General features: G+C 42.7%; 1 protein-coding gene across 1 annotated transcript in view; it reads left to right on the top strand.

Moving 5' to 3' along the window:
- Positions 1-2,632: 2,632 nt before the first annotated feature.
- LOC112079021 (transmembrane protein 8B-like) overlaps positions 2,633-11,343 on the top strand; it is a gene marked incomplete at its 5' end in the record, with an annotated part of 12,163 nt that continues 3,452 nt past the window's right edge. Inside the window, 2 exons of the mRNA XM_024145093.2 lie at positions 2,633-2,848; positions 5,003-5,149. Of these exons, the coding sequence (XP_024000861.2) occupies positions 2,633-2,848; positions 5,003-5,149 (363 nt within the window). The remainder of the gene's footprint in view (positions 2,849-5,002; positions 5,150-11,343) is intronic.

The raw sequence follows: 11,343 nt of genomic DNA, 5'->3' as shown, positions 1-11,343 counted from the left end.
ACTCCAACAGAGCAGCAACATGTTTCTGTTACTCCAACAGTGCAGCACCTTCCTCTGACACCGCCTGGTATAGAGGTCCAGGATGGCAGGAAGCTTGGCCCCAGTGATATACTGGGCCGTACGCACTACCCTCTGTAGGGCATTACAGTCGGATGGCGAGCAGTTGCCGTACCAGGCAGTGATGCAACCGGTCCGGATGCTCTCGATGGTGCAGCTCTGGAACTTTTTGAAGACCCATGCCAAATGTTTTTTGTCTCCTGAGGGGAAAAAGGTGTTATTGTGCCCTCTTCATGACTTTCTTGGTGTGTTTGGGCCATGATAGTTTGCTGGTGATATGGACACGAAGGAACTTGAAGCTCTCAACCTGCTCCACTACAGCCCTGTCAATTTATTTGTATTCTTATTTAACCAGGCAAGTCAGTTAAGAACAAATTCTTATTTTCAATGACAGCCTAGGAACAGTGGGCTAACTGCCTTGTTCAGGGGCAGAACGACAGATGTTTACCTTGTCAGCTCAGGGATTTGATCTTGCAACCTTTTGATTACTAGTCCAACGCTCTAACCACTAGAATACCTGCCACCCCAAGGCGGGGCTTTACCTAGAAAAGACCTATAGATGACCTGGAGCCAGTGGATTTGGCGACGAATATGAAGCGAGGGCCAGCCAACGAGAGCATACAGGCCGCAATGGTGGGCAGTATATGGGGCTTTGGTGACAAAACGGATGGCACTGTGATAGACTGCATCCAGTTTGCTGAGTAGAGTGTCGGAGGCTATTTTCTAAATGACATTGCCAAAGTCAAGGATAGTCAGTTTTACGAGGGTATGTTTGGCAGCATGAGTGAAGGAGGCTTTGTTAAGAAATAGGAAGCTGATTCTAGATTTCATTTTGGATTGGAGATGCTTAATGTGAGTCTGTAAGGAGAGTTTACAGTCTAGCCAGACACCTAGGTATTTGTAGTTGTCTACATATTCTAAGTCAGAACAGTCCAGAGTAGTGATGTTGGACGGGCGGGCAGGTGCAGGCAGCGATCGGTTGAAGAGCATGCATTTAGTTGTACTTGCATTTAAGAGCAGTTGGAGGCCACAGAAGGAGAGTTGTATGGCATTGAAGCTCGTCTGGAGGTTAGTTAAAACACGGTGTCCAAAGAAGGGCCAGAAGTACACAGAATGGTGTCGTCTGCGTAGAGGTGGATCAGAATCACCAGCAGCAAGAGCGACATCATTGATGTATAAAGAATAAAGTGTCGGCCCGAGAATTGAACCCTGTGGCACCCCCATAGAGACTGCCAGAGGTCAGGACAACAGGCCCTCCGATTTGAGACACTGAACTCTGTCTGAGAAGTAGTTGGTGAACCACGCGAGGCAGTCGTTTGAGAAACCGAGTCTGCCGATAAGAATGTGATGATTGACAGAGTCGAAAGCCTTGGCCAGGTCGATGAATACGGCTGCACAGTATTGTCTTCTATAGATGGCGTTTATGATATCGTTTGGGACCTTGAGCGTGGCTGAGGTGCACCCATGACCAGCTCTGAAACCAGATTGCATCGCGGAGCAGGTACGGTGGGATTCGAAATGGTCGTGATCTGTTTGATAACTTGGACCTCGAAGACCTTAGAAAGGCAGGGTTGGATAGATATAGGTCTGTAACAGTTTGGGTCTAGAGTATCTCCCCCTTTGAAGAGGGGGATGATCGCGGCAGCTTTCCAATCTTTGTGGATCTCAGACAATACGAAAGAGAGGTTGAACAGGCTAGTAATAGGGGTTGCAACTATTGCGGCGGATAATTTTAGAAAGAAAGGGTCCAGATTGTCTAGCCCAGCTGATTTGTAGGGGTAGCCAGGTGGAAAGCATGGCCAGCCGTAGAAAAAGGCTTATTGGAATTCTCAATTATCGTGGATTTATCGGTGGTGACAGTGTTTCCTAGCCTCAGTGCAGTGGGCAGCTGGGAGGGAGGTGCTCTTATTCTCAATGGACTTTACAGTGTCCCAGAACTTTTTGGAGTTTGTGCTACAGAATGCAGATTTCTGTATGAAAAATATAGCCTTTGCTTTCCTAACTGCCTGTGTATATTGGTTCCTAACTTCCCTGAAAAGTTGCATATTGCGGGGGCTACTCGATGCACACCAAACTAGGAGTCCCACGGCAGCCCAAGCACACACAGGATCCACCGGCTCCAAACAGTGCCTACAGAAGCCACCTGTTTTCCTAATACTTACCTGAGAAGCCTGAACTGTCAGAGTCCCATATAGGGAACCAGAACCTGCTACAACTTGGCTTCGCACACTGACATGCTGCTACTGCAGCCCAAGTCCATAGACCCAACAGTTCCAAGAACAATACTTATCTTGTGACCTGAAATGTCAGAACTCATACAAGGAACCGCCAAAACAACAAGTCCGAAACAACAGAACACCAATCGACCAGATTTGATGAACCACGAGAGCCCGAGGCTCAAACCCACAGGGAACTGTCGTAACCCGGATAAATGAAAAAGACAAAACGACAGAACTCTTGTCGTGACTCAATTCAAAAATCAGAATCTGACCCCAACCTTGTACTGTACCATGCCCTGGTTAATGTCTGTGTTAGCATACTTTTCTTGTAAACGTGTGTTTGCGTTATCGTGTGTGTGTGTATCTGTGTTAACCTGTCTCTCCTGGGTCCAGGCTGGGACGGCTGGGGCTGTACCGATCCCTCGGAGGCCTATTCCTATGGTTTCCAGCTCCTGTCCACCTTGCTGCTCTGCCTCAGTAACCTGATGTTCGTTCCTCCCGTGGTGATCGCTGTCCGCGGCCACTACCTCCTGGAGGCCTCTGTATACATCTTCACCATGTTCTTTTCTACTGTGAGTTACATACACTCTCTCACACACACACACACACACACACACACCCACACATACACTCACACAAGCACACACCGACCTACACAAACTCACACACACACACACACACCTACATACACTCTCACACACACACACACATCCCACACACCCACCCACCAACCTACACACACACGCACACACACCGACACGCACACACACCCACACACACACCCACACACGCGCACACACACACATTTGAATGTCATTGTGAAGAAAACACAACAGTGAATAACATTGGTGATAACAGACATCCTTGTCTAGTTCCTCTTTGCAGCTGTAATGGTTAAGATACGTGTTCCAACATTTTATATGGATAGAGAGATGTGTTTAACCTTGTCATTTAGGACTCTAGAGTTTAATACAATACCCAGGATAGAGAGATGTGTTTAACCTTGTCATTTAGGACTCTAAGAGTTTACTACATATAACCGCGGATAGAAGAGGTGTTTAACGTTTCATTTAGGAATCTGGAGTTTAATACAATACCCAGGATAGAGAGATGTGTTTTAACCTTGTCATTAGGACTCTAGAGTTTAATACAATACCCAGGATAGAGAGAATGTGTTTAACCTTGTCTTTAGGAATCTAGAGTTTACTACAATAACCCGGATAGAGAGAGGCTGTTTGACGTTTCAATTTAGGACTCTAGAGTTTAAATACAATACCACAGAGATAGAGAGACAGTGGTTGTAACCTTGTCATTTAGGACTCTAGAGTTTTATAAATTACCATGGCAGCGGGAGATACCATCTGAATGACGTGTGGTGTTATAACCTTGTCATTTAGGAACTCCTAAGTTTCAAAGTACAATATCCAGGATTAGAGAAGGGTTGTCTACTAACCTTTGTCAGTTGTAGATGCTGACATTTTTACAACGATAAAGAGGGTTTTTAAAATACACAATTATGGCATACCAGAGAATAAGCCCAGATAGAAGATGCCGTTGAAACTGAATGACTCTCATAGCCTGTGACATACAAGACGTAAAAAACATGAAGGAAGTTGTCAGTCAGTCCCTCTGACTTTGTGTAATGCAGTGTTTATTTGGCACTATTTTACATTTAAGGTTTTATTATTTCGTAAAATTTTTATCCTATTTCATCCTTCCATCCTAGTTGTCACCAGTCGATAAAACTCTGGACGGTTTTAGTCACAGTCAATTTTAGTCAGAAAATAGTCCAATGTATTTCAGTTAAATATAAAATAGAGCTTCTGACATGACCAGAGCAAAAATGGCCGATATGAAAGCAAAAGATTATCAAAGACATGAATGTTTCTACTTGAGGTAAGTTACATATGAAGTGTCCTGGCTGGCATCCGTCCAAAAGAGAGACGAGTGATTGAAGTGACCTGGCTGGCATCAGTCCAAAAGAGAGAAGAGTGATTGAAGTGACCTGGCTGGCATCCGTCCAAAAGAGAGACGAGTGATTGAAGTGACCTGGCTGGCATCCGTCCAAAAGAGAGACGAGTGATTGAAGTGTCCTGGCTGGCATCAGTCCAAAAGAGAGACGAGTGATTGAAGTGTCCTGGCTGATGAGAAGCAACATCGTGTCAAATTGAATGTCCATTAGTCTCACTTGGAATTTTCGTCTCGTTACAATTTTCATCAACAAAAATGAAAAACAATTTGTCTCGTTATCGCCATTAGTTTTATTCAAGAAAAATTGTTTCAGCAAAGTTATTGTTGATGAAATGAACACTGGTGTAATGGAACATCGACATAGAGCCCAGATTACCAAAATATTACTGATATTAAGTACTCAGACAATGTTTCTAACATGAAGATATACAGTCATTCACTACAAGGACATGCTCTCTACCACCACCATGCTTCACCGTAGGGATGGCGCCAGGTTCCCCATTCATGGTCTGCCCATTGTGGTATAGAAAAGCATGTGAACAATACACACTCCATGTTTTAAAACTGAAATACTTCACATTATCAACCTTATTTTTATGAATGTCATTTATTTATTCCAGTTGTACCAAATTATTATTTTCTTAAATGTGTTATATTCTAGTTCTACAATGCTACAGTATTTAATGTTTAATGTTATATTTAATGTTATAAATGTTAATGTTATATTTAATGTTATATATTGTGTTTAATTTCAGTTCTACCATGCGTGTGACCAGCCTGGTATCGTGGTGTTCTGTATCATGGAATACGATGTTCTCCAGTTCTGTGACTTTCTGGGTTCCCTCATGTCTGTCTGGGTCACCGTCATCTCTATGGCCCGGCTCAAGTCTATCATTAAACAGGTTAGTGCTCTATCCAACTCTATGCCCGGCTCAAGTCTATCATTAAACAGGTTAGTGCTCTATCCAACTCTATGCCCAAGCTCAAGTCTATCATTAAACAGGTTAGTGCTCTATCCAACCTATGCCCGCTCAAGTCTATCATCAAACAGGTAGTCTCTATCCAACTCTATGCCCAGGCTCAAGTCTATCATTAAACAGGTTAGTGCTCTATCCAACTCTATGCCCAGGCTCAAGTCTATCATCAAACAGGTTAGTGCTCTATCCAACTCTATGCCCAGGCTCAAGTCTATCATCAAACAGGTTAGTGCTCTATCCAACTCTATGCCAGGCTCAAGTCTATCATAACAAGGTTAGTGCTCTATCCAACTCTAGCAGGCCAATCTATCATAAACAGGTTAGTGCTCTATCCAACTCTATGCCAGGCTCAAGAGTCTATCATTAAACAGTTATGCTCTATCCAACTCTATGCCCAGCCCAGTCTATCATTAAACAGGTTAGTGCTCTATCCAACTCTATCCCAGGCTCAAGTCTATCATTAACACAGGTAGTGCTCTATCCAACTCTAATGCCCAAGCTCAAGTCTATGCATTAAAAAGGTTCGTGCTCTATCCAACTCTATGCCCAAGCTCAAGTCTATCATTAAACACGGTTAGTGCTCTATCCAAACCTCTATGCCCAAGGCTCAAGTCTATCATTAAACAGGTTAGTGCTCTATCCAACTCTTATGACCAGGGCTCACAGTCTATATCATCATAACAGGTTAGTGCTCTATCCAACTCTATGCCCAGGCTCAAGTCTATCATTAAACAGGTTTAGTGGCTCTTCCAACTCTATACCCAGGCTCAAGTCTATCATTAAACAGGTTAGTGCTCTATCCAACTCTATGCCCAGGCTCAAGTCTATCATTAAACAGGTTAGTTATGTATCACAGAAGGTTGTTGGTTGGGAAGAACGGGTTCGTAGTAATGGCTGCAGTGGAATCAGTGGAATGGAAATACATCAAACACATGGTTTCCATGTTGCTCCATTCCATTATTATGAGCCCCAGCTTCCTGTTTTATCTACAGAGCATTCGGTATTCAGAAAGTATTCAGACCCCTTGCCTTTTATCACATTTTGTTACATTACAGCCTTATTCTAAAATGTAATAAATGTTTTTTTTTCCTCATCAATCTACACACAATACCCCATAATGACATCACAATACCCCATAATGACATCACAATACCCCATAATGACATCACAATACCCCATAATGACATCACAATACCCCATAATGACAAAGCGGAAACAGGTTTTTAGACGTTTTTAGCAAATGTATTAAAAATACAAAACAGAAATAGCTTATTTACATAGGCATTCAGATCCTTTGCTATGAGACTCGATATTGTGCATGGCGCCGACAGAGATGGCCGCCTCGCTTCGCGTTCTTAGGAAACTATTTTGTTTTTTTATGTATTATTTCTTACACTGTTACTCCAGGAAATCTCAAGTCTTATTACATACAGCCGGGAGGAACTATTGGATAAAAGAGCAACGTCAATTTACCAACATTACGACCAGGAATACGACTTTCCCGAAGCAGATCCTCTTTGGACCACCACCCAGGACAATGGATCGGATCCCAACTCGCGACCCAAAACAACGGCGCCGCAGAAGGGGCAAACGAAGCGGTCTTCTGGTCAGGCTCCGTAGACGGGCACATCGCGCACCGCTCCTACTCACCAATGCCCAGTCTCTTGACATACTGACTCAAATCTCTAGCCACTTAAATAATAAAAAATTGGATGTAATAAATGTATCATTAGTAACTTAAACAATGCCACTTTATATAATGTTTACATACCATACATTACTCATCTCATATGTATATACTGTACTCTACACCCTCTACTGCATCTTGCCTATGTCGTTTGGGCATCACTCATTCATATATCTTTATGTACATATTCTTATTCATTCCTTTACACTTGTGTGTATAAGGTAGTTGTTGTGAAATTGTTAGGTTACTTGTTAGCTATTACTGCATGGTCGGAACTAGAAGCACAAGCATTTCGCTACACTCGCATTAACATCTGCTAACCATGTGTATGTGACCAATACAATTTACCACCTGTGGTAAATTTAATTGATTGGACATGATTTGGAAAGACACACACCTGTCTATATAAGGTCCCACAGTTGACAGTGCATTTCAGAGCAAAAACCAAGCCATGAGGTCGAAGGAATTGTCTGTAGAGCTCCAAGACAGGATTGTGTCAATGCACAGATCTGGGGAAGGGTACCAAAACATTTCTGCAGCATTGAAGGTCCCCAAGAACACAGTGACCTCCATCATTCTTAAATGGAAGAAGTTTGGAACCACCAAGACTCTTCCTAGAGCTGGCCGCCCAGTCAAACTGAGCAATCGGGGGAGAAGGGCCTTGGTCAGGGAGGTGACCAAGAACCCAATGTTCACTCTGACAGAGCTCCAGAGTTCCTCTGTGGAGATGGGAGAACCTTCCAGAAGGACAACCATCTCTGCAGCACTCCACCAATCAGGCCGTTATGGTAGCGGACAGACGAAAGTCACTTCTCAGTAAAAGTAACATGACAGCCCGCTTGGAGTTTGCCAAAAGGCACCAACAGGACTCTCAGACCATGAGAGACTAGTCAGGATCAAGGGAAAGATGAACGGAGCAAAGTACAGAGAGATCCTTGATGAAAACCTACTTCAGAGCGCTCAGAACCTCAGACTGGAGCGAAGGTTCGTCTTTCAACAGGACAACAACCCTAATCACACAGCCAAGACAACGCAGGAGTGGCTTCGTGACAATTCTCTGAATGTTCTTGAATGGCTCAGCCAGACTTGAACCCGATTTAACATCTCTGGAGAGACCTGAAAATAGCTGTCCAGCGACGCTCCCCATCCAACCTGACAGAGCTTGAGAGGATCAGCAGAGAAGAATGGGAGAAACTCACCAAATACAGGTGTGCCTTGCTTGTAGCATCATACCTAAGAAGACTAGAGGCTGTAATCACTGCCAAACGTGCTTCAATAAAGTACAGAGTAAAGAGTCTGAATACTTATGTAAATGTGATATTTCAGTTTTTTTATTTATTAAAAATTTGCAAACATGTCTAAAATCCTGTTTTTGCTTTGTATTTATGGGTTTATGCGTCTAGATTGATGAAGAGGAAAAACAATTTATAATCAATTTTAGAATAAGGCTGTTACATAACAAGATGTGGAAAACGTCAAAGGGTCTGAATACTTTCCGAATGAATATCTCCTAGATACTAAACAAACATATGACATCAAAAGGGGGTTCCACAGACTGACAAAGGAGGTTAATTGTTGTTAGTTTTGGCTGAAGGCATTTGTGAAAATGTGAAAATTCCCCTTTTGGTGAAAAGAGTTGTTTTGGTGGGATGGCGTTTTGGCCTGATGACATGGAGGAGTTAACTACACTGAACAAAAATATAAACGCAACATGCAACAATTTCAAAGATTTTATTCATATAAAGGAAATCAGGCAATTGAAATAAATTCATTAGGACCTAATCTATGGATTTAACATGACTGGGAATACAGATATGCATCTGATGGTCACAGATACCTTAACAAAAGGGGTATCAGAAAACCATATATATATATTTTATACAAATATATATGCAGTTGAAGTTGGATGTTTACATACACCTTAGCCAAATACATTTAAACTCAGTTTTTCACAATTCCTGACATTTAATCCTAGTAAAGATTCCCTGTCTTAGGTCAGTTAGGATCGCCACTTTATTTTAAGAATGTGAAATGTCAGAATAATAGCAGAGAGAATGATTTATTTCAGCTTTTATTTCTTTCATCACATTCCCAGTGGGTCAGAAGTTTACATACACTCAATTAGCATTTGGTAGCATTGCCTTTAAATTGTTTAACTTGAGTCAAACGTAACCTTTCACAAGCTTCGCACAATAATTTGGGTGAATTTGGGCCCATTCCTCCTGACAGAGCTGGTGTAACTGAGTCAGGTTTATAGGCCTCCTTGCTCGCACACACTTTTTCAGTTCTGCCCACAAATGTTCTATAGGATTGAGGTCAGGGCTTTGTGATGGCCACTCCAACACCTTGACTTTGTTGTCCCTTAGCCACTTTGCCACAACTTTGGAAGTGTGCTTGGGGTCATTGTCCATTTGGAAGACCCATTTGTGACCAAGCTTTAACTTCCTGACTGATGTCTTGAGATGTTGCTTCCATTTATAAACATAATTTTCCTTTCCTCATGATTTCATCTATTTTGTGAAGTGCACCAGTCCCTCCTGCAGCAAAGCATCCCCACAACATGATGCTGCCACCCCCGTGCTTCACGGTTGGGATGGTGTTCTTCGGCTTCCAAGCATACCCCTTTTCCCCCCAAACATAACGATGGTCATTATGGTCAAACAGTTTCATCAGACCAGAAGACATTTCTCCAAAAAGTACGATCTTTGTCCCCATGTGCAGTTGCAAACAGTAGTCTGGCTTTTTTTATGGTGGTTTTGGATCAGTGGCTTCTTCCTTGCTGAGCGGCCTTTCAGGTTATGTCGATATAGGACTCGTTTTACTGTGGATATAGATACTTTTGTACCTGTTTCCTCCAGCATCTTCACAAGGTCCTTTGCTGTTGTTCTGGGATTGATTTGCACATTTCGCACCAAAGTATGTTCATCTCTAGGAGACAGAACGCGTCTCCTTCCTGAGCGGTATGACGGCTGCGTGGTCCCATGGTGTTTATACATTATAGTACTATTGTTTGTACAGATGACGTGGTACCATCAGGCGTTTGCGGAGGTTACAACTTTTTTCTGAGGTCTTGGCTGATTTCTTTTGATTTTCCCATGATGTCAAGCAAAAAGGGGCTGAGTTTGAAGGTAGGCCTTGAAATACATCCACAGGTACACCTCCAATTGACTCAAATTATGTCAATTAGCCTATCAGAAGCTTTTAAAACCATGACATCAATTTCTGGAATTTTCCAAGCTGTTTAAAGTCACGGTCAACTCAATGTATGTAAACTTCTGACCCACTGGAATTGTGATACGTGGTTACACGTGGTCTGCGGTTATGAGGCTGGTTGGATGTCCTGACAAATTCTTAAACGATGTAGGAGAGGCAGCTTATGGTAGAGAAATTAACATTCAATTCTCTGGCAAACATCTCTGGTGGACATTCCAGCAGACAGCATTGCACCCTCCCTCAAAACCTAAGACATTTTGGCATTGTGTTGTGTGACAAAACATTTTAGAGTGGTCTTTTATTGTCCCCAGCACAAGGTGCACCTTTGTAATGATCATACTGTTTAATCAGCTTCTTAATATTCCACACCTGTTAGGTGGATGGATTATCTTGGTCATGTAGAAATGTTCACTAACAGGTATGTAAACAAATTTGTACACAGAATTTGAAAGAAATAAGCTTTTTGTGCATATAACATTTCTGGGATTTTTTATTTCAGCTCATGAAACATGGGACCAACACTTTACATGTTGGGTTTATATTTTTGTTCAGAATAATTAATCTCTATAGATAATCTACACATTACAGAGACAGTAGAACCACCTTCATATTAGAGAGAAGTAGAAATAGCTGAAACAAAGATGTGGGAGTCTGTCACCGTTTATTCTCTGGTTGTTGACATTCTGCTGTATTCTACAGTAAACACTAGCAGGTACTTCCTCCCTTCTACCTCACTCCATCCCTCCCTCCTTCTGTCTCACTCTGACAGAGACAAAATGAGTGACAAAGAGAGAGGGAGAGGGAGAGCGAGAGAGAGAGAGAGAGAGAGAGAGAAAGGGAGAGGGAGAGAATGGGAGAGAAGTGGTGAGAGTGATGAAGAAATATTGAGAGACAGAGAGAGAGAGGGAAAGAGAGAGTGCCTGACCAAACATCTGCTGTCTTCTAGAGGTTTTCATTTTGCTGAGCGGTGCAGAAATCTGTTTCTGCCACTAATCAAATCACACAGACTGGCAGGGGAGGAGAGCTTTGTGTGTGTAGGTGTTTAACCCTCTCTATCCTGTCTCGGTCTGTCTGTCTGTGGGTGTTTAACCCTCTCTATCCTGTCTCGGTCTGTCTGTCTGTCTGTGGGTGTTTAACCCTCTCTATCCTGTCTCGGTCTGTCTGTCTGTCTGTGGGTGTTTAACCCTCTCTATCCTGTCTGTCTGTCTGTCTGTCTGTG

The sequence above is a fragment of the Salvelinus sp. IW2-2015 genome, unplaced genomic scaffold (assembly GCF_002910315.2).
Source record: "Salvelinus sp. IW2-2015 unplaced genomic scaffold, ASM291031v2 Un_scaffold6711, whole genome shotgun sequence".
Taxonomy (NCBI): domain Eukaryota; kingdom Metazoa; phylum Chordata; class Actinopteri; order Salmoniformes; family Salmonidae; genus Salvelinus; species Salvelinus sp. IW2-2015.
The sequence above is the reverse complement of the archived record's forward strand: the minus strand, read 5'-3'. Positions and strand labels throughout refer to the sequence as shown.